Consider the following 24115-nt stretch of genomic DNA (forward strand, 5'->3'; position numbering starts at 1 on the left):
GTAGTGCGGGGGCGGCTATGAGCGCCTGTTTTAATGATTCCACAGCACCCGTATGCTGCGGAAGCCATTCCCAGGGGGCTCCTTTCTTTAGGAGGTCTGAGAGGGGCGCTGCCTTGCTGGCGAAACCGTCAATGTGGTTTCGGCAGTAGCCAACCAGTCCTAAAAACGACTGGAGGGCTGAAACGTGTTGGGGAAGGGGCAATTTAGCGATCAAGTCAATTCTTTTGTGCTCGATCTTGCATTTGCCGTGTGTGATAATAGTACCCAAATATACCACTTTCTCTTCCAATATCTGGGCCATTTACTTTACAGCCAATGGAATGTAGTAATTCCAGGAGTTCGGACAGAAGCTCAATGTGCTCTTCCTTCGTGTCTGTCTGCAGTAGTAGATCGTCTACATACTGTACCAGACATTCCGGGCGAGAAAATTTTGCTAGTCCATTTGCCAGCTGTCGGTGGAAAATGGAGGGGGAGTTGTGGAAGCCTTGTGGCAGGCATGTCCACGTGTATTGCTGCGCTCGGAAAGTGAAGGCAAATTTATACTGGCACGCCTTTGCCAATGGAATGGACCAGAACCCATTACTGACGTCCAAAACCGTGAAATATCGGGCATGGAGTCCCTGTTTGAGCATGGTCTTGGGACTTGTTGCAATGGTGGGGGCTGCTACGGGGGTGACTTTATTGAGTTCCCGATAATCTATGGTCAAGCGCCATGATCCGTTGGGCTTCCTTACTGGCCAAATCGGGGCATTATTAGTTGAGGCTACCGATCTTAGGACACCCTGCTCTAATAAACTTTCTGTAACCTTTAGGATTTCTCCCTCTGCTTCTAGGGGGAATCAGTACTGCTTTTGGGTCTAGGGTCCGGTCCTGTTATTTGTACGGAGCCAGTCATCCGTCCACAGTCGTGCTTGTGGGTCGCGAATGCTGCCCTGTTCTTTTGCAGGACTGCCCTAACCTGTCGGTCCGTGCTGAGTGTGGTGGGGTTGAACCAAAACCCGCCCACTGCGCTAATTTTGTTCATATAGTCCCCTATGGTGAGCGTTGCGGGGGCTCTAGCGGATTTCGCCATCTTCCAGACACACTGGTTGACTGGATCGAAAGAGAGGTGGTGAGAATTCATGAAGTCGATCCCCAAAAATGTGCTCTGCTGTTGGGGGCAGGTCGACTAACACTAAGTGGTGCTTTGTATTAATGGTTCCGATTTGGATGGGTACAGGGGTTGTGATGTGTCCCTGCTGTGAGTGGCCTGTGAAGCCGCTGAGGGTGATAGTGGCTGTAGTGGGCCACGTGTCCTTACCAAGGGTGGAGGAATTTAAGGTTGTGCGGGACCCTCCTGTGTCCCAGAGAAGCTCGATCGGCTGTCCCCTAACATTTGCTGCGACTACGGGTCGTCCTGACCTACCCCAAAGGGTATCGCAGACCCAACTGGGGGAGGCTGTACACCGTCAGTCCGTTCCGGTCAAGTCTGTCTGATCGGACTGGGCGCTAACGCTATGTATGGGTTCTGTTTTTTTCTTATTGATAGTGCCTGTCTGTTGGGCTCTCTGTGGCTTTTTAGGGCCATTGCATTCTTTGGCAAAATGTCCCAACTGTCCGCAATTGTAGCATTCTTGCGGTTTTGCTGGGGGGCTGCTCTTTCCCTCGTTTACCCAGGCAGGGTTGTGAAGAGTAGTTCTTACTGCCTGCACGTCTGCGGCGGCTTGTTTTTCCTCGGGGGTTCTAGCGGCGGGTTTATTGTGAACCAACTGTTCCCAAACGCGGGACAATCTTTTGACCACCCACTTCTCATTATGAGCCTCCTCCGAGGGGTCATAATTACTACAGGCATTCTGTCCTGCTTCCGTGGCATGGGAGATAAGGGTGCGGCCAAATTGTCTGCGGACAAATGGGCACGGTCTACGTTTCCGAAAACGGCTTCAAAGTGAATCCACAAGCGTCCTGCGAACGCTGTGGGGTGTTCAGACTTTTTCTGTCTGCACTTATTTAGGCCATCTACGGGGTCGCCCCGGTTATACCCGATCGCATCCAGGATCGCGGTATGCATTTCTGCAAGGGTGCCTCCTCCTACATTCTGTGGGTCGGGAAGGGCTGCTGCGACCGATGGGTCTAAGCTGAGGACCGTGAGCTTTACCTGCTCTTTCTCATCCAGGCCGTACAAGGTCGCCTGGTGTTTGACGGTGGCAAAGAAATGGTGTGGGTCTGAAGCGGGGAGGAACGGTGTGATTTTAGCACACGCGTCCCGTAATTGGGTCACTGTGAGGGGGGTGGAATATAGGACTTCCGCCTCGTCTGCTGTGGCGGTGCAGTGAGTTGTTACAGGGTTCATGGGAGCCTGTACTACCTGCTGTGTGGGGGGTGGGGGTGCTTTTCTCCTTTGGGGCTTTCCCTGCGCACATGTTCCCTGAACATATCTCTGCGCTGTCTCCTGCAGTTCTTTCCAATCAGGGCCGTCTTCCTGTTCTAAACTTTCCCCAAAGGTGTCTTGGAATCCCTTTTGGACAGAAAGCATTGATTGCAGGTCTGCAATTTGCTTTCGGCACTTCGCATGGTCTAAGGTACTCTGCCTTTGTTCCGTCGTTGCAGCGTGGAGTGCTCTCAAGGCTGCCTTGAGATCACTACATTGCTTCTGTAGCGTCTCCACCTGCTTCTCTGTCTCTTTCTTAACCAGGACTGAACGCTGCGTGTCCTGATAAGCTTTCTCATACTGGGATTGAAAACTGCTTAAATGCACCAGACAAGACTGGTGACCCCGTTTGGCGTCAGCCACCTCTTCGTCCTTGGCTTCTAACTGCCTTTTCAGTTCCAATTTCTCCTTTTCCATCTCGCATACATCGATTTTACTCATACGATGTATGCCTTCTATTTCTTTTCGGAGCGTCCTGGCGACCTCCTCTGTGCCTCGCAATTACCATAAGACCATAAGACATAGGAGTGGAAGTAAGGCCATTCGGCCCATCGAGTCCACTCCACCATTCAATCATGGCTGAATTCAACTCCATTTACCCGCTCTCTCTCCATAGCCCTTAATTCCTCGAGAAATCAAGAATTTATCAACTTCTGTCTTAAAGACACTCAACGCCGCGGCCTCCACCACCCTCTGTGGCAATGAATTCCACAGACCCACCACTCTCTGGCTGAAGAAATTTCTCCTCATCTCTGTTCTAAAGTGACTCCCTTTTATTCTAAGGCTGTGCCCCCGGGTCCTAGTCTCCCCTGCTAATGGAAACAACTTCCCTACATCCACCCTATCTAAGCCATTCATTATCTTGTAAGTTTCTATTAGATCTCCCCTCAACCTCCTAAACTCCAATGAATATAATCCCAGGATCCTCAGACGTTCATCGTATGTTAGGCCTACCATTCCTGGGATCATCTGTGTGAATCTCCACTGGACCCGCTCCAGTGCCAGTATGTCCTTCCTGAGGTGTGGGGCCCAAAATTGCTCACAGTATTCTAAATGGGGCCTAACTAATGCTTTATAAAGCTTCAGAAGTACATCCCTGCTTTTATATTCCAAGCCTCTTGAGATGAATGACAACATTGCATTTGCTTTCTTAATTACGGACTCAACCTGCAAGTTTACGTTTAGAGAATCCTGGACTAGGACTCCCAAGTCCCTTTGCACTTCAGCATTATGAATTTTGTCACCGTTTAGAAAATAGTCCACGCCTCTATTCTTTTTTCCAAAGTGCAAGACCTCGCACTTGCCCACATTGAATTTCATCAGCCATTTCTTGGACCACTCTCCTAAACTGTCTAAATCTTTCTGTAGCCTCCCCACCTCCTCCATACTACCTGCCCTATCACCTATCTTTGTATCATCGGCAAACTTAGCCAGAATGCCCCCAGTCCCGTCCTCTAGATCGTTAATATATAAAGAGAACAGCTGTGGCCCCAACACTGAACCCTGCGGGACACCACTCGTCACCGGTTGCCATTCCGAAAAAGAACCTTTTATCCCAACTCTCTGCCTTCTGCCTGACAGCCAATCGTCAATCCATGTTAGTACCTTGCCTCGAATACCATGGGGCCTTATTTTACTCAGCAGTCTCCCGTGAGGCACCTGATCAAAGGCCTTTTGGAAGTCAAGATAGATACAGGACACGATTGCCATCGGCTTGCGCGCTTTTGCTGAGCTTTTCTTATGAATTTCACACATGTTCTCCCACCCAGTATGCCCTATACTTCCGGGACCTGAGTCGTCATTATTACAGAAACCGCTCCACACGGGCCATCCTTTGCCCTGCAGAAATTTCCGAATTTCCACTTCCCAAATGGGACACTGTCCCACTTTAATGCTGCTGATCGGTGCGACCGCAAATTCTTCGGGGTTCATGAGGCGTTGCATTGCCTGCATGGCCATCTCTCTTATCTGCTCGCTACGTTCAAATTTGGAACAGGGGGCTAAGGTGGTGTTGTAGATGCGGGTACGGCTTGCGCTAATTTCCGAAAATACAGACTTCCGACAGTTTTGACGCAACAAAATCTATCAGTTTTACCTTATAACCCTGTTAATTACGCATGCATACACACACTTCCGAATTGTGAATTATTAACCAGAACCGCTTGAACACTTGTGGGGTTTTTTTTTTGTTTGTTTTTGCTTCCAATTGGATTCTATTCAAATTTCTGGGGTTCTCCCGGAGTGGTTTTCCACTTCTATGTCGGGTCCCGGCGTAGTCGCCAATTATGTTGCTCTTTTTAGGTTTAGTTTATTACCTCTGATTATGTCACCTTTGCTCACAAGTCGTCAGGTATCTTTCTGATACCGCCACGTGGTTCAAGCTCGAGTTATGATTAATAAGTCAGCACACCGCTTAGTAAGATTGAAATCAACGGTCATTTATTATGTACAGCAATCAATACTTACACAATAATCCTACTATCTATATCAAAACCTACCACTACTGGCCAATACTTAACTTTAGGAGATGGCCCACCAGGTCAGGGAAACGAATAGTTTATCAAATTGGATCTGGCCTGCGGGATTCAAAAGGCTGATACGGGTTGATGGCTAGGAATGTCTATCGGGTAGCGATCGCTGGAGTCAGACCTACGGTTCTTTGTCGAAGGTTCTTGCGAAGGTTGCGAGCAGGTGAAGAAGGGAGAGAGTGAGCGATCTGAACTTGGCCCCTTACTTTATAGGGTCCAGGGGCTTCCAGCCTCTCGGGGCAGCCCTTGACCCTGAGTCCCAAGTGATTGGACTTGTTCCCAATCACTGGGTTCGACATGCTCCAATAATGGGGCGATTCCTCGATCGGGGGATGGTCGTTCACCTGTCTTTGTTTCGGCCACTGCAGGCGCCGACAGGTCTGGCCCGGCATTCAATTGCTAATATGTTGCAATTGTTCCCGGGGATAGCCGATTAAACTGCAGATGTGTGGGTTGATGTGCTGCTAATAGTCTGGAGTATCGATCTGGGCCGACTTCCCCAGAGCCGAATACGCTATTCTGTCTGCAGCTGTCCGTTTGTGTCCTGTTGGCTGCTTTTCCCATCAGCCTTTTCGGTTAGCCATTTTAAATTGGGTTTTGGCCAAATTAATAGGGAATCAGCCATTTTAGGTGGCTACACCATTCCAGGACACCACTAACCATGATGCACCTTGGTCCATATCTGTCCTTGTCGCTGTAAATGCTGTCCTCTTATTGAGTAGTATGGCTACCGCCCAAGCCCTCGTCCCGTCGCACGCATGGTAGGTCTGTCCCACCCAAACCTTTCTTGCGCGGTCAGTCCTTCTCCCTCAGATGTGTCTCTTGGAGGAAGACTATATTGGCTATCATACTTTTCAGGTAGGCGGAGGCTTTGAATCTTTTCACTGAACCTGACGTTTTAGGTGACAATTATGATGGGGGTTTCAGTCCCCTCCTCCTGGTGGATGCTACCCTGCACTCCGGGGTTTCCCTTCGTTAGGGGGCCATCCAAAATGGCCATGGCCACCGTATCCACCATGAAGCCGGGACCCTGCACTCCGGGTTTTCCCTTTGTCCAGGGGCCACCCAACATAGCCGCTTGTACGTCATGTGGGTGTGTCTCTGCATTGCGGGGTTTCCCTTCGTTTGGGGACCCTCCAAAGTGGCTGCTTGTGGTACCTCCTGATGAGAGTCTTAAAAGCAGTAGCTGCTGAAATAGTAGATGCATTGGTTGTAATTTTCCAAATTTCCCTAGATTCTGGAAAGGTCCCATCAAACTGGAAAATAGCAAATGTGACTCTTCTCTGGGATGACACGGTGGCACAGTGGTTAGCATTGCTGCCTCACAGCTCCATGGTCCCAGGTTCAATTTCCGCCTCGGGTGACTGTCTGTGTGGAGTCTGCACGTCCTCCCTGTGTCTGTGGGGTTTCCTCCGGGTGCTCTGGTTTCCTCCCACAGTCCAAAGATGCACGAGTCAGGTGGATTGGTCACACTAAATTGCCCTGTAGTGTTCAAAGTTAGGTGGGTTTGCTGGGTTACGGGGATAGGCTCTTTCAGCAGCCGGTGTATACTTGATGGGTCTAATGGCTTCATTCTGCACTGTAAATCTTATTATTCTATTCAAAAAAGAGGGAGTCAGAAAGTGGGACACTCTAGGTCAATAAGCTTAACAAATGGCACAGAGCAAATGCTGGTATCTATTATTAAGGATATTATAGCACGGTACTTAGAAAAAGCTCAATGCAATCAGGCAGAGTCAATATGGTTTTGTGAAAGAGAAATCGTGTTTAACTAATTTATTGGAATTTTTTGAGGAAGTAACAAGCAACATGAACCCATTGTATTTCCAGAAGGCATTTGAAAAGATGCCACATCAAAGATTATTGTGCAAAATAAGAGCTTGTGTTGGAGGGGGTACTATATTAGCATAGACAGATAATTTGCATGAATGAGTAGTTTTCAGGTTGGCAAGTTGTGATGAGTGGAATGCCACAGGAATCAATGCTGGGACTTTAACTATTTATAATTTATATCAATGACTTGGATGAAGAGGCCGAATGTACGGTTGCAAAATTTGCTGATGACACCAGAATAGGGAGGTAAGTTGTGAAGAGGACATAGGGTGTCTGCAAAGGGCTATGGATAGGGTTAGTGAGTGGGCAAAAATTGACAAATGGAGTATAATGTGGGAAAATGTGAATGTGCCCACTTTGGCAAGAAGAATAAAAAAACAGCCTATTTATTAAATGGCGGGAGATTGCAGAACATTGGACTACAGAGGAATCTGGGTGTCCTGGTCCATGAATCACTAAAAGCGGGTATACAGCTACATCAAGTGATTAGGGAGGAACTGGAATGTTGGCGTTTATTGCACGGGAAGTGGAATATAAAGTGGGAACATTTTGCTACAGTTGTACAGGGCATTGGCAAGGCCGCATCTGGAGTACTGTGTACAGTTTGGTCATCTTATTTAAGAAAGGATATGAACGCGTTAAAAGCAGTTCAGAGAAGGTTCACTTGACCGATACCTGGGATGCAGGCTTATGCGGAAAGATTGGGCAGGCTGGGCATGTATCCGTTGGATCTTAGAATAATTAGAGGTGACCTATTGAAACATAGAAGATTCTAAGGGAGTACGACACGGTGGATGTTGAAAGAATGTTTCCCCTTGTGGTAGAGACTAGAACTTGAGAATACAGTTTAAAAATAAGGGGTCTTCCATTTAAGATGGAGATGAGAAGAATGTTTGCTCTTAGAATCATAGAATTTACAGTGCCGAAGGAGGCCCTTCAGCCCATTGAGTCTGCACCAGCTCTTGAAAAGAGCACCCTACTGAAACCCACACCTCCACCCTATCCCCGTAACCCAGTAACCCCAGCTGTTTTGGACACTAAAGGCAATTTATCATGGCCAATCCACCTAACCTGGACATCTTTGGACTGTGGGAGGAAACCGGAGCACTGGAGGAAACCCATGGGGAGAACGTGCAAACTTCACACAGACAGTGACCCAAGCCAGGAATCGAACCTGGGACCCTGGAGCTGTAAAGCAACTGTTCTAACCACTGTGCTGCCGTGCTGTTCTTAGAGCATCGTAAGCCTTTGAAACTCCTCCTCAAAAGAGCAGTGGAAGCAGAGTCATCAAATTTTTAAGTTGGAAGTAGATAGATTCTTAACCAATAATGAAGTCAAAGGTTATTGGGGTAGGCAGGAATGTGAAGTTGAGGCCACAATCATATCAGCCATCATCTTAGTGAATGGAGGAGAGGCTGAAATGCCTATTCCTCCTCCCAATTTGTATGTTTGTATTCTCCCACAGAGAGAGTCACTGAGGTGCCAGGCAAACTAATTTTTGGTGGTGAAGCCCATCCCATGAAGGTGTCATTCCTCTTCAGGAAGGCCTTTCCAGAAAGAGATGAACCTGCCGCTCTTTTACTTTCATTGACCTTCTGCACGCTGTGTCCCACTCAGGGCAGCAAAGTCAATGTTGAGGTGCCCGAGTTCCATGATGGTGGTGCTGCCCACAAGGGTCTTGATGTTCCAGGTGCCAAGTTTCATTTGGATGAGTGGGATATGCCTTGCGTGATTTCTTTTTGACCTGGGGTGGTCAACAATAGCACTCTCAGTGCAGATAAGTAGCACTGAGCGGCTTCCCTGTTTACAGGCCTGGGATAATTTCTTAGAACAGCATATCCTGGAGCCAAACAGAGAATCAGGCTATACTAGTATTGTGCAGCAAGGTGGGATCAATTAATATCATAGTGAAGGCGGCCCGAAGGTAGCAGAGACCTTAATATGAATTAATTTTACATTCAGTTTGAGGGAGAGAGGAGTGGGTCTGATACTACATTTTAAACTTAAACACGGGCAATTATGAGGGCATGAGAGCAGAGCTGGCTAAAGTGAATTGGCAAATTAGGTTAAGGGATAGGTCATTCGAGATGCACTGGCGAAGGTTTATGGGGATATTTCAGAAAGCACGAAACATTCCAACGAGTAAGAAAAAGTCCAAAAGTCAGACACACCATTCATGGTTAACTAGAAAGATTAAAGATAGTATCAAACTTAAAGGAAAAGCAAAGATAGGTGGAAGGTCAGGAGATTGCACAGAATACAAGGAACAGCAAAAGATTGCTGAAAGATTAATAAAGAGAGAAAGCTAGTCAGGAATATAAAAACAGTAATAGTTTCTCTAAATATTTAAAAAAGAAACAAGTTAACAAAGTGAGCACAGGTCCTAAAGAAAGTGAGTGGGAAAATTGATAATGGAGAACGAGGTAATGGCAGTTCAATTGAACAGTATTTTGCATCAGTCTTCATTCTAAGAGGATACAAGTAACACCCATAAGCAACGATAAATCAGAAAATGGAATGGAGGGAGGAACTCAGGAAAATTACAATTACCAGAGAAGTGACACTGAGTAAATTATTGGAGCTGCAGGCTGAAAAATGTCCTGGTCCTGCTGGTCTTCATTCTAGCGTCTTAAAATAAGTGGCTAGTGAGATACTTAATGAATAGGTGGTAATTTTCTGAAACTCCCTTGATTCTGGAAGGTCCCGTTAGATTGGAAGATAGCAAATGTAACTCCTTTATTCAAAAAGAGAGGGAGCCAGAAAGCAGGAAACTACAAGCCAGTTAGCTTAACATCTCTCATAGGGGAAAATGCTAGAAGCTACTATTAAAAAGCTACAGCAGGGTACTTGGATAAATTCAAGGTAATCAGGCAGAGCCAACATGACTTTGTTAGAGGGAAATCTTTTTAACCAACTTATTGGAATTCTTTGAGGAAATAATGTGCTGTGGATAATGGGGAAATGATGGATGTACCATACTTAGATTTCCAAAAAGCATTTAATAAAGTGCCATATCAAAGGTTATTACTGAAAATAAAAGCATATGGTATAGGGGGTAACATATTGGCATTGATACAAGATTGGCCAGCTAACAGGAAACCGAGAGTAGGCATAAATAAGTTTCTTTTTCAGGTTGGCAGGATGTAACGAGTGGTGTGCCACAGGGATCAGTGTTGGGATCTCAACTGGTTACAATTTATATAAATTAGTTGAATAAAGGAATGGGGAGGATTGCCAAATTTGCTGATGACACAAAGGTAGGAAAGGAAGTTGTAAAGAGGACATAATGAGGCTACAAAAAGATAAGTTAAGTGAATAGGCAGAAATCAGGGAAATGGAGAATAATGTGGGAAAATGTGAAATTGTACATTTTGGCTGGAAGAATAAAATTTAATCAAAATGGTGAGATATTGGAGAGCTGTGAGATGCCGAGGGATCTGGGTGCCTTGGTGCATCAATCTTAAAAGGCTAGTATACAGGTACAGCAAGTAATTAGGAAAGCTAACAGAATGTTATAATTTATTGCGAGGGGAATTGATTACAAAAGGAGGGAGGTCATGCTTCAGTTATACAGAGCACGTGAGAGACCCACATCTAGAGTACTGTGTACAGTATTGGTGTCCTTATTTAAGGAAGGATGTAAATGCATTGGAAGCAGGGGCGAGATTCTCCGACCCCCCGCCGGGTCGGAGAATCGCCGGGGGCTGGCGTGAATCCCGCCCCCGCCGGTTGCCGAGTTCTCCGGCACTGGATATTCAGCGGGGGCAGGAATCGCTCTGTGCCGGGCCCCCCCCCCCCCCGGTGATTCTCCGGCCCGGATGGGCCGAAGTCCCACTGCTAGAATGCCTGTCCCGCCGGTAAGAGAGGTGGTTTAATCCACGCCGGCGGGACAAGGCGGCGCGGGCGGGCTCCGGGGTCCTGAGGGGGGCGCGGGGCGATCTGGCCCCGGTGGCCTGGCCCGCGATCGGGCCCCACAGATCCGCGGGCGGGCCTGTGCCGTGGGGGCACTCTTTTCCTTCCACCTTCGCCATGGTCTCCACCATGGCGGAGGCGGAAGAGACTCCCTCCACTGTGCATGGGATGCCGTGAGCGGCCGCTGACGCTCCCGCGCATGCGCTGCCCGGCAATGTCATTTCCGCGCCAGCTGGCGGGGCACCAAAGGCCTTTCCCGCCAGCTGGCAGGCGGAAATCAGTCCGGCGTTGGCCTAGCCCCTCAAGGTTAGTGGGGTCAAGATACGGAGGATTCCGCACCTTTGGGGCGGCGCGATGCCGGACTGATTTGCGCCGTTTCTGGCGCCAGTCGGCGGACATCGCGCTGATTACGGAGAATTTCGCCCCAGATCACAGAAGGTTTACCAGACTAATACCTGGAATGGGCGGGTTGTCTTATGTGAAAGGATTGGGGAGGCTAGGCTTGTATTTACTGGAGTTTAGAAGAGTAAGAGATTGAAACATATAAGATTCTGAGGAGTACTAACAGACTGGATGTGGGGAAGATATTTCCTTGTGTGGGAGAATCTATAACTAGGAATCACTGTTTAAAAATAAGGGCACAGTACGAAGTCTTACAACACCAGGTTAAAGTCCAACAGGTTTGTTTCGATGTCACTAGCTTTCGGAGCGCTGCTCCTTCCTCAGGTGAATGAAGAGGTATGTTCCAGAAACACATATATAGACAAATTCAAAGATGCCAAACAATGCTTGGAATGCGACCATTAGCAGGTGATTAAAATAAGGGGTCATCCATTTAAAATGAAGATGAGGGAAAGATTTCTCTGAGGGTCGTGAATCTTTGGTACTCCCTTCCTGAAGACAGTGGAAGCAGAGTCTAATATTTTTAAGGCAGAGGTGGATTGATTCTTGGTAAACAAGGGGGTGATAGGTTATCAGGGGTAGGCAGAATGCAGATCTGAGGTTAATATCAGATCAGCCATGATCTTGGTCGGCGACACACACAGGCAAAGTTGAAACATTGGAGAGTGCAGAAACCTCCAAACAATTCATCTACCCGACCCTTGAACCATCACTCACCCCACCTGTGGCAGAGCCCTCAGACAAGCTTTGGCCTTGTCAGCCACCTGAGAACCAGTTAAACTGGAGTAGAAGCAAATCATCCTCTATCCTGAGGGATGGCCTAAAAAGAGTTGTAAGATTCAATAATAATTGAGTTATCGGGTAATCATAGCAGTCAATTTGCATCAATTAATCTATGACAGACACAGAAACCTCCTTGTGGTGGAAGCATAGGTTGCTCATCGTATGCTACATAAACCATAGAACATATCTCAAATTACCCACACACACTTTACCCTGAAAGAAGTAGGATTGCATTTGAATGACATAGCTGACACCTTGGCACAGACAGCTGCAGGATACATTGAGGTGGTTTAAACTGGAGATCGGTCTTGCCTTGAGGATGAAAGAGTTTGGAGAAAATGTGGGGAGCAGGAAGTGAATAGAGAGATTGCAAAGGATAATTAAAGTGAGGGAACACCGTCAGGCTAATTATGACAATTATTGGTAATAAATCAATTTGTTTATAGAGAACATGAGTAGGCCATTCAGCCCTTGAGCCTTATTCCATCAGTCAGTTAAGATTGTGACTGCTCTCCATCTCATTTCTCTGTTTCCTATCTTAGCTCTTCAGCTTTTGATACCCGTATGCTACAGAAATTTAGTGATATTGTTCTTTAAAATGACAATTGTCCTCCAGCTTGTACAGCTGTTTTCGGGCAGAGTTCCAGATTTCCACTGCCCTTTCAATGAAAAAGAGCTTTCTGATTTCCCTCCTAAATGATTGCGCACTAATTTTAATATTATTCCCCCTGTTTTGGACTCCCCCCTCCCTCTCCCCAGCGCAGGAATCATTTTCTCCATGCTTATCCTAACCATCTTTTAATATGTTAAGTACCTTGATCAGATCATGCCTCAATCTTCTGTACTCAAGGCAAGTTTATGAAACCTCTTGTAGTTTAACTCTTTTAGCCTTGGTATAATGCTGGTGAATCTGTTTTACACACCTCCAAGACTTTCCTGAGGTGCGAAGCGCATAGTACTCATAGAGTCTGACCAAGATTCAGTGCAATATGGGGCGACAGTGTAGCACAGTGGTTAGCACTGTTGCTTCACAGCGCCAGGGAACCGGATTCGATTCCCGGCTTGGGTCACTGTCTGTGCGGAGTGTGCATGTTCTTTCCGTGATTACATGGGTTTCCTCCGGGTGCTCCGGTTTCATCCCACAGTCCAAAGATGTTAGGTGGATTGGTCACGCTAAATTGCCCTGCAGTACCTAAAGTTTAGGTGAGGTTGCTGGGTTACGGGAATAGGGTGGAGGTGTGGGCTTAGGTCGGGTGCTCCTTCAGGGTCCGGTGTAGACTCGATAGGTTGAATGGTCTCCTTCTGCACTGTAGATTCTATAAACAGTTTCCTTGAGAGAAATGTTCCATTTGCCTTTTAGAGTGCCTTTTAATTCTTTTACAGTTCCTAGCTTTCACGATTTTGAAAATATTCCAATTTATCATCCTTGAGTCCAAAGAATTATGATTCCATTCCCTGCGTTTGCTGAGCATTGTGTGTGTCTATACACCATTGTGGACTGGTCTAATAACACTGCCTCCATACTCCCTCCATTGCATTCCTCACTTTTCGGGCTTTGCATGGTTACACCACTTGTACATTACTCAGCAGTGTCCTTGGCATGCCAGGCTAGCCTCCTGTACCTGTGCGTTGGTGGTCTCTATCTCACTGTTGTTTCATTCTTCCAGGTGTCTGCCTATGATGGAATTGGGAGCCGCTGGTACAGTACCTCCAGCTCTCATGCAGTAAGACCCAGTCACTCCCTCTCTTGTTTTCTCTCCCTGCCCCTCCCCCATAGTCATTCACTGCCTCTTGCTGGCTCCAGCTTTGTTGCAGCACCTCGGGGTGTCAGGATGCTCGCAAGGTCAGGCCAGTTAGTCCGCATGGCACTGGAGTCAGCAGAAAATCAGTCTTGACTTGAAGTTTGTGCCTCTGGTATGAGTATCCTGGATTCTCCTGAACCTGTCCCTTGACACCCCCGCCCCCCCCCCCCCCCCCCCCCCCCCCCTCCCAGCATTGCAAGTGGCATGAGTGCAGAACACTGACAAACAATCTTCACTGAATAGTCACCTCCTCCAATCCTTCGTGATCACCACACTCGTCTGGCCAATTCTAATACAGCTCCCCTGATTTTAATCACTTGACTGTTGGTAGATGGACCTTCAGCTGTCTGGGCCCCAAGTTCTGTAATTCTTTCCCTCAACATCTCTGGCTCTTTTTCTTTTAAAATACACTTCAAAATTACTCCTTTGGCCAATGCTAATAAGGCCTTGTGGTAATACCAGGTATGGCAGTACCTGAGAGGTGGATGACCATTGGCTAGACCTAGGAGTCTACCATTGGCTAATGTACATAGTTCTGCCCTGAGAGGCGGAGTATAAGAACCAATGCCGTCCCAGCAGCCTTCACTTTCTGTATCGAAGCTGCTGAGAACAGTTCTAGCAGATTAAAGTCTATTAGTTATGACTCACCTTGTCTCGAGAGTAATTGATTGCGCATCAATTTAATCAGCTATTACTTCAGTTGAAAGGATGGATCTCTGCATCAAGCCGGAGTGCCTTCAGCTCAGCCCCCACACCGACAACTCCGCTGCTATCTTCAAGCATTGGCTGGCATGTTTTAAGGGCTACCTCGACACGGCCACCGACACCCCCACGGAAAGGCAGAAAATGCACCTTCTACGCTCGCGGGTCAGCCCTGGGATCTACCCTCTGATCGAGGAGGCGGCGAACTATGCTGCTGCTATCGAGCTGCTAGAAGGACATCACATCCATCCTGTGAACCAGGTCTACGCCCGTCACCTGCTGGCAACTAGAAGGCAAAGTCCTGAAGAAACACTGGAAGACTTCTATCGGGCACTGCTCGTGCTGGGCCGAAACTGTGGCTGCCCACCAGTTTCGGGGAACGAGCACACGGAACTTTTAATTAGGGATGCTTTCGTGGCAGGTATGACTTTCCCCGACATCCGCCGCAGGCTCCTTGAAATGGACACACTGGGACTCACTGAAGCACGGGCCCTGGCGGGGTCCATGGACGTGGCGTATAAAAACGCGCTGGCTTTTGCACCCGGACGCGCGGCGCCCCCCCTGGGCTGCGTAGCATCCCGTCGCGGCAGCCCACCAGACTTTTCCGCTAACCTCGCAAGCCTGCGCGGCGAGACGACCCGCTACCACCGCCGGCCAACGCTGTTTCTTCTGCGGGCAGGCGAATCATCCCCGCCCGCGCTGCCCGGCCTGCACCGCCACCTGCAAAGGGTGCGGCAAGAGAGGCCACTATGTCGGGGTCTGCCAGGGCCGCGGTCTCCAGCGACTATCGGCAGCTTTTCTTTCAGGTCCCGGCCGTCCAAGGCCCACCGCCGCCCTCCTATCCCCAGGCCGCGTGCGACCCATGGCCGCGGCCATTTTGCCCCCCGGCCACCACGCTGGACGGGTGGGCGGCACCATTCTGTCCCTCGCCGCCGCCATCTTTGGCATCCCCGGACTCCATGTGCGACCCGTGGCTGACGCCATCTTGGATGGGGCCTCAGGCCCCAGCACAGCCGACTATACGGTGCCCGACCAGAACTCTCCTTTACTGCAGCTGGCCTCCGTAACCCTGGACCAGAGTCGGCCCCTGACGCTAGCGAAAGCCACTACAACGATCGCCATCAACGGCCACGTGACGTCGTGCCTGATCGACTCTGGGAGCACGGAAAGTTTTGTGCACCCCGACACGGTAAGGCGCTGTTCTCTTGTCACCCATCCCGTAAACCAAAGGATCTCCCTGGCCTCCGGGTCACATGCGGTGGAAATAAAGGGGTTCTGCCTAGCGAACCTCACTGTCCAAGGCAGGGAATTCCGCAATTTCCGCATGTACATTCTGCCGCACCTCTGCGCAGCTACCCTTCTGGGGCTGGATTTCCAGTGCCATCTGCAAAGCCTGACCTTTAAATTTGGCGGCCCTATACCCCCCCTTACTGTCTGCGGCCTCGTGACCCTTAAGATCCACCCGCCTTCCCTGTTTGCGAACCTCACCCCGGATTGCAAACCCATCGCCACCAGGAGCAGACGGTACAGTGCCCAGGACAGGACCTTTATCAGGTCAGAGGTCCAAAGACTGCTGAAGGAAGGGGTCATCGAAGCGAGCAACAGCCCCTGGAGGCTCAAGTAGTGGTGGTAAAGACCGGGGAGAAACATAGGATGGTCATCGACTATAGCCAGACCATCAACAGGTTTAAGTAGCTGGACGCGTACCCTCTCCCCCACATAGCCGACCTGGTAAACAGGATTGCGCAATACAAGGTTTTCTCCACGGTGGATCTCAAGTCTGCCTACCACCAGCTGCCTCTCTGTAATGGTGACCGCCAGGACACTGCCTTCGAAGCAGATGGGCGGCTCTATCACTTTTTAAGGGTTCCCTTCGGTGTCACGAACGGGGTCTCGGTCTTCCAACGTGAGATGGACCGAATGGTTGACAGATACGGCTTACGCGCAACGTTTCCGTATCTTGATAACGTCACCATCTGCGGCTATGATCAGCAGGACCACGACACCAACATCCGAAAATTTCTCCAGACCGCAAATATCCTTAATCTGACCTACAATAAGGATAAATACGTGTTTAGCACCGACCGTCTAGCCATCCTAGGCTACGTAGTGCGAAGTGGAGTCACAGGCCCCGACCCTGAACGCATGCGCCCCCTCATGGAGTTCCCCCTCCCTCACTGCCCCAAGCGCTGCCTCGGCTTCTTCAGCTATTACGCACAATGGGTCCCCAATTACGCAGACCAGGCTCGACCACTGATCCAGTCCACAACCTTCCCCCTGTCGACGGAGGCCCGCCAGGCCTTCTGCTGCATCAAAGCTGACATCGCAAAAGCCACGATGCGCGCCATCGACGAGTCCCTCCCTTTCCAGGTCGAGAGCGATGCGTCCGACGTAGCTCTGGCGGCCACCCTCAACCAAGCGGGCAGGCCCGTGGCTTTCTTCTCCCGCACCTTCCACGCTTCCGAAATCCGCCACTCCTCGGTCGAAAAGGAGGCCCAGGCCATGGTAGAAGCTGTGCGACACTGGAGGCATTACCTGGCCGGCAAGAGGTTCACTCTCCTCACGGACCAACGGTCGGTTGCCTTCATGTCCGATAACGCACAGCGGGGCAAGATTAAGAACGACAAGATCTTGTGGTGGAGGATAGAACTCTGCACCTACAATTACGAGATCTTGTACCGTCCCGAGAAGCTGAACGAGCCTCCTGATGACCTGTCCCGCGGCACTTGTGCCACCGCACAAGTGGATCGCCTCCGAGCCCTCCACGAGGACCTCTGCCACCCGGGGGTCACTCGTTTCTTTCATTTCATCAAGACCCGCAACCTGCCCTACTCCCATCGAGGAGGTCAGGACAGTCACCAGGGACGGCCAAATCTGAGCGGAGTGCAAGCCGCACTTCTACCGGCCAAAGAGGGCGCACCTAATAAAGGCTTCCCGCCCCTTTGAATGCCTCAGCATAGATTTCAAAGGCCCCCTCCCCTCCACCGACCGCAACACTTACTTCCTGAACGTGATTGATGAATACTCCCGTTTCCCATTCGCCATCCCCTGCCCAGACATGACCACAACCACCGTCATCAAGGACCTCCAGGGGATCTTTACACTGTTCGGTTTCCCCGCATACATTCACAGTGATAGGGGGTCCTCCTTTATGAGCGACGAACTGCGTCAATGCCTGCTCAGCAAGGGCATCGCCTCCAGCAGGACGACCAGTTACAACCCCCGGGGAAACGGGCAGGTAGAAAGGGAGAACGGAACGGTCTGTAAGACCGTCCTGCTGGCCCTACGGTCCAGGAATCTCCCAGTCTCCCGCTGGCAAGAAGTCCTCCCGGTGGCCCTTCACTCCATCCGGTCGCTGCTCTGTACTACCACAAACCAGGCACCTCACGTACGTCTCCTTGTTTTCCCCAGAAAGTCCTCCTCCGGGACCTCGCTCCAACCTGGCTAGCGACACCCGGACCCGTCCTGCTTCGGAGACACGTGAGGGCGCACAAGTCGGACCCGTTGGTCGAGAGGGTCCATCTGCTGCATGCCAACCCCCAGTACGCCTACGTAGCGTTCCCCGACGGCCGCCAAGACACGGTCTCCCTTCGGGTCCTGGCGCCCGCCGGAGCCCCACGCGCACCTGCACCATTGCCCCCACCCCCACCGCAGCACCTGACCGGAGGGTCAGTACTGCCGCCGCCCCTACCCAGCGCCAAACAAGCACCGACGCCCCCTACAGGCGTCCCTCCCCCTGCCCACTTTTCGCCCCAACAGCGCCGCCTTGTTGGGGCGTGACAAAGGGGTGACGAAGCTGCCTGGGAGGAAGACACCACGTTCCCAGAGTCGGAACCGCCGGGGCCCCCACCAGGATCATCGCCGAAGCTCAGACGCTTCAGAAAGATGACCAGGCCACCTGATCGACTGATTGCTGCACCATGAACACTTTTCTGTTCCCCTCAACATCACGGTACCTCCATACCTGGTCCTACCATGCGAAAGGCGACATTAACGCTGGCCATCACCCCACCGGGTTCTTTTTAACAGGGGGTGAATGTGGTAATACCAGGTATTGCAGTACCTGAGAGGTGGATGACCATTGGCTAGACCTAGGAGTCTACCATTGGCTAATGTACATAGCTCCACCCTGAGATGCGGAGTATAAGAACCAATGCCATCCCAGCAGCCTTCACTTTCTGTATCGAAGCTGCTGGGAACAGTTCTAGCTGATTAAAGCCTATTAGTTATGACTCACCTTGTCTCGAGAGTAATTGATTGCGCATCAGGCCTGCTGTCAGCTTTTGGTTCACAACATACTTGTGAAGCACCTTAAACCATTTTACCCCATTAAAGGCACCATGTGCAGTCGGAGATTAGGCTAGGGCCTTGCTGTAGGGTGAGGTTGGGGTAGGGTGTCAGGCTTGACTGCATGAGAACACAGTACTTCTATTTTACCCTGACTTACTGAGATCCGATGGCAGCTTCTCACATACAGCTCTCTAGGTTTTCTGCCTGCCTATGGCCAGAAAACATCGAGACTTTAGGAAGAAGGAGCAGTAATGTCGCCATAGTCCCAGATGACCATAGGCTGCTTTCCCCTTTGAGGGGGAGAGCTGACTGATGGTGATTTAACCTGAGGATCATCACACCTCAGGCGAAGGGGAAGGTTGAGAAGGTGGGTCTTCATGAATAACTTCAGCCGGTACGGGAACTGAACCTGCTCTATTGGGCTTGCTGTGCGTCACAAACCAGCTGTCCAGCCAACTGAGCTGGAGCACACTTGTGCTTATGGGTGGCCAGGGTGAGTTGTAGGGCTATCCCTTTCCATCAATCTACTGATGGTTAAATTACATTGCATGCTGTATACTCGATGGTATATCATCAGCAAATGTAAGACTATTATTAGCTGCTCCTAAACAGTACTAGTCTCATCCTCAATTTCTCTCTCTTTCTCGCTCTCTCTTTCTTCATGCCCCTAGCCTTCAGAACACCACTGCTTTCTTGGCTCCAGCTCCCGCACATCGTCCCGTGCGAGTTCAGCCCGCGCAAGTCCAGTGGTGAGGACGTTCTTACTTGCTCTGTACTGTTTGTGATTTTTCACTTTTCTTGCATTTCCCTTTTCCCTTCCTCCCCTTCACCCCTCCCTTCCTCCCCTTCACCCCTCCCTTCTCCCCCTCACCCCATCTCTTCTCCCCCTCATCCTTCTCCACCTATCCCTCGCCCTCCTCCACCTATCCTTTTCCCTCCTCCACCTATCCTTCGCCCTCCTCTCCCTCCCCTTCACCCTCCAGCCCCTCCCCTTTGCCCTCCTCACCCTGTTCTTCGCCCTCCTTCCCTCCCCATCGCCCTCCTCCCTTCCTATTGCACTCCTCCTCCTCCCTCTCGCCCTCCTCCCCCCATCTCCTTCCTCCCCCTCCCTTTCTTCCCCCTGCCTCTCACACACTTGCCCTCTCATTCGACCTCTTCTCCCTCCCGTTCGCCAGACTCCCCTCCCCTTTGTCCTCCTCGCCGCCCCTTCGCCCTCCTCCTCCTTTGCCCTCCTCTCCCTTCCTTTTTCCCTCCTCTCCCTCCCCTTTGCCCTCCTCTCCCTCCCCTTTGCCATCTGCCCTTCCTCCTCCCAGCCGCTATATTCACCCAGTCCCTTCCTCTGCTCCCCCACTCCTTTCTCCCCCTCCTCACCCACTTCCCCACCCTTTTCTCCACCCCCGCCTTTGTGAGACCCTCAACTTTGTTATCTTGCTTTATGTGAATCTAACAGAGCCCCTTCCTCTGGTATAACACAGTGCTGGTGGGTACATGCCTGTCCCTGTATAACACTGGGGTACAGTGCTGGTGGGTACAGCTCTGACACTGTATAACACTGGGGTACAGTGCTGGTAGGTACAGGTCTGTACCTACGGCATACGGCATGCTTGCCTTCATTGGCCGGGGCATTGAGTATAAGAATTGGCAAGTCATGTTGCAGCTGTATAGAACCTTAGTTAGGCCACACTTGGAGTATAGTGTTCAATTCTGGTCGCCACACTACCAGAAGGATGTGGAGGCTTTAGCGAGGGTGCAGAAGAGATTTACCAGAATGTTGCCTGGTATGGAGGGCATTAGCTATGAGGAGCGGTTGAATAAACTCGGTTTGTTCTCACTGGAACGAAGGAGGTTGAGGGGATACCTGATAGAGGTATACAAAATTATGAGGGGCATAGACAGAGTGGACAGTCAGAGGCTTTTCCCCAGGGTAGAGGGGTCAATTACTAGGGGGCATAGGTTTAAGGTGAGAGGGGCAAGGTTTAGAGTAGATGTATGAGGCAAATTCTTTACGCAGAGGGTAGTGGGTGCCTGGAACTCGCTACCGGAGGAGGTAGTGGAAGCAGGGACGATAGGGACATTTAAGGGGCATCTTGACAAATATATGAATAGGATGGGAATAGAAGGATACGGACCCAGAAAGTGTAGAAGATTGTAGTTTAGTCGGGCAGCATGGTCGGCACGGGCTTGGAGGGCCGAAGGGCCTGTTCCTGTGCTGTACGTTTCTTTGCTCTTTGTTCTTTGTCCCTGTATAACACTGGGGTACAGTGCTGGTGGGTGCTGGCCTGTCACTGTATAACATTGGGGTACAGTGCTGGTGGGTACATGCCTGTCCCTGTATTACACCGGGGTACAGTGCTGATGGGTACAGCTCTGTCACTTTATAACACTGGGGTACAGTGCTGGTGGGTACAGGTCTGTCACTGTATAACACTGGGGCACAATACTGGTGGGTAATGGTCTGTCACTTTATAGCACGGGGGTACAGGTCGCTCTCTGTATAACACGGGTGCACAGTACTGGTGGGTACAGGTCTGTCACTGTGTAACACTGGGGTACAGTACTGATGGGTACTGGTCACTCACTCTATAACATTGGGTACAGTGTTGGTGGCTATTGGTCTCACTGTAGACCACTGGGGTACAGCAGTGGTGGGCACTGGTCACTCATTGTTTAACACTGGTTACAGTATTGGTGGGTACAGGTCTCTCACTGGTGGTGAGAATAATCTGGGTTAAGGTTTTAACAGTATTGCATAATAGGACATTGTTTTGGATTAGGTGTGGTTTGCTATTTGTGTTTTGAAAGTAATATGTTAATTAGTCATTGAGTTTTATTTACAATGTTTTGGCCATCTGAGAGTGTCACAGGTTGTGTATGGTTTCATGTGTATTGATTAACACTGATTGATTACTTTCACACTGGCGACCCATTCTAACTGGCTGATAACCTACACTGGTGACTGACCTTCACTGGATGCAGTCCAGGAGCACTTATCTTAGCTGGATATATTTTGATGGACATCGATCTTCACTGAATATGGGCTCTGGAGTACAGTACTGAAATGAAAATGAAATGAAATGAAAATTGCTTATTGTCACAAGTAGGCTTCAATGAAGTTACTGTGAAAAGCCCCTAGTCGCCACATTCCGGCACCTGTTCGGGGAGGCTGGTACGGGAATTGAACCGATCTGCTGGCCTGCCTTGGTCTGCTTTAAAAGCCAGCGATTTAGCCCAGTGAGCTAAACCAACCCCTGGTGGTATAGGACCATCATTTTGGTGCAGTACTGGTTCGTACGGGCCTATCACTGTATAACACTGTAAGCCCAGGTCTGCCACTGTATAAAACTAGGGTACAGTACTGGTCCGTACCGATCTGTCACTGTGTAACAATGGGGTACAGTACATGTGGGTACATGTATGTGAATGTATAACACTGGGGCTCTGATCCTTGCTGGGCAGGGGATGTTCACTCGCATTTGATGCGTGAGGGAGGTATGGCATTTTTGTCACTAAAGCCCTCTTCCTTTCTCTCCCCCTGCTGTAGGTGGAGGAAAGACTGGAGAAGGAGATTACAGAGAAGGTGAGGAGCTTGCCAAAAGTAACTGAATAATGATTTCTGCCCTTGTCCATCTAGCGCACTTCACAGTTCAACTGGACCTCCAGGAACCACTCACTGACTATCTGGAGTTCCCACATGGTTCAGCTGGAATTCAAAAGGTGCTCGGTGACACTGTCACATTTCAGGCAGCCGAACGACAACTGGCCCCTCATCTGACAGCTCCAGGCTCTTACTGGGATTCTGCTTCTGTAATCAGGAGCATTTATCCTCATAGCTGCACCCTGGTGGGGAGATGGTTTGACTCCATCTCCGTTTTACTATTTATCTTTTTTGTCTATTTAGTGCTCATCAAAATGAAGGAGCATTTTCTACTTCAGACCAACAGTGACACGGGTTAGGTACAGTGTAAAACTCATGCTGCACTGACTCATCAAATATTACCAGGACAGGTAAAACATGGATTAGATACAGAATAAATCTCACTTTACTCTGTCCCATAAAATATTCTTAAAGCAGGTACAACATGGATGAGATACAGAATAAAGCATCCTCTATATTGTCCCATCAAACACTCCAGAGTAGGTGCAACATGGGTTAGATACAGACTGATACCCTGTAATAAAGGGTCTTCTGGACTCAAAACGTTAGCTCTTTTCTCTCCCTACAGATGCTGCCAGACCTGCTGAGATTTTCCAGCATTTTCTCTTTGGTTTCAGATTCCCTGTAGACGATTGCTCTTCTGTGTATTCATGATGGGAAAGAGAAAGTGAGTCATGGTCACAGGTCACGGTTTCACATTACCATTGATCTCCCAGTTTCATCATTAATGTACATCACCCCTATTCAATTTGATGTTGGTTTGATATCCACTATAAGACCATCAGACAAAGGAGCAGAATTAGGCCATTCGGTCCATCAAGTCTGCTCTGCCATTCAATCATGGCTGATATGTTTCTCATCCCCATTCTCCTGCCTTCTCCCCACAACCCTTGATCCCCTATTTAATCAAGAACCTATCTATCTCTGTCTTAAAGACACTCAGTGATTTGGCCTCCACAGCCTTCTGCGGCAAAGAGTTCCACAGATTCACCACCCTCTGGATGAAGAAATTCCTCCTCATCTCTGTTTTAAAGGATCTTTAGTCTGAGATTGTGTCCTCTGGGGCGAGATTCTCCGACCCTCCACCGGGTCGGAGAATCGCCGTGGGCCGTCGTGAATTCCGCCCCCGCCGCCCGCCGAATTCTCCGAAAGGAGAAAAGTCGGTGGGGCGTCAATCGCGCCGCATACCTCGGAGAATGGCACGGGTGGGCGCAAGGCAATGGATTTTGGGGCTGCCGATATTCTCCCGTCCGGATGGGCCGAAGTCCCGCCGACGTGATCACGGGTCACGTCGGTGTAAATCAAACCACCTTTCAATCGGCGTCAACCAGTGCTCAAGGTTTACACCGACCAGCGTGGAGTTGGGTGACGGCCTGGGGGGTTGGCCGCTGGAGAGGCGATGGCGGGGCCGCAGTCTGTATGTGTGGGGGAGAGGTGTGTGTAGGGTTGTGTGTGTGTGTGCAGCGCTGGGGGGGTGGTTAGAGTGGGCTGGGCTCCGGGGGAGTGCCAGGGGGGGGGGGTGAGTGCCGGGGACGGGAGGATGACTGCCGGGGAGGGGGACGGGGGGGTCCGTGCCGGGGCGGGGGGGGTCCGTGCTGGAGAGGGGGAGGGGCCGGGGGTCCGTGCCGGGACGGGGGGACGGGGTCCGTGCCGGGGAGGGGGAGGGGGGGGGGGGTCCGTGCCGGGGAGGGGGGAGGGGGACGGGGTCCGTGCCGGGGGAGGGGGAGGGGGCCGGGGGTCCGTGCCGGGGAGGGGGACGGGGGTCCGTGCCGGGGAGGGGGCCGGGGGTCCGTGCCGTGGA

At 50.3% G+C, this 24115-nt stretch overlaps 1 protein-coding gene across 11 annotated transcripts in view; it reads left to right on the top strand.

The window, feature by feature from the left end:
* Positions 1 to 24115, top strand: part of LOC140395550 (uncharacterized) — a 242599-nt gene that overhangs the window by 185721 nt on the left and 32763 nt on the right. For 9 of the 11 annotated variants that reach the window (XM_072483476.1, XM_072483493.1, XM_072483527.1 and 6 more), the window contains 2 exons: positions 19331 to 19408; positions 22201 to 22236. In XM_072483476.1, the coding sequence (XP_072339577.1) occupies positions 19331 to 19408; positions 22201 to 22236 (114 nt within the window). The remainder of the gene's footprint in view (positions 1 to 19330; positions 19409 to 22200; positions 22237 to 24115) is intronic. The other 2 variants (XM_072483553.1, XM_072483556.1) reach the window with 1 other exon arrangement.

The sequence above is a fragment of the Scyliorhinus torazame genome, chromosome 2 (assembly GCF_047496885.1).
Source record: "Scyliorhinus torazame isolate Kashiwa2021f chromosome 2, sScyTor2.1, whole genome shotgun sequence".
Taxonomy (NCBI): Eukaryota; Metazoa; Chordata; class Chondrichthyes; order Carcharhiniformes; family Scyliorhinidae; genus Scyliorhinus; species Scyliorhinus torazame.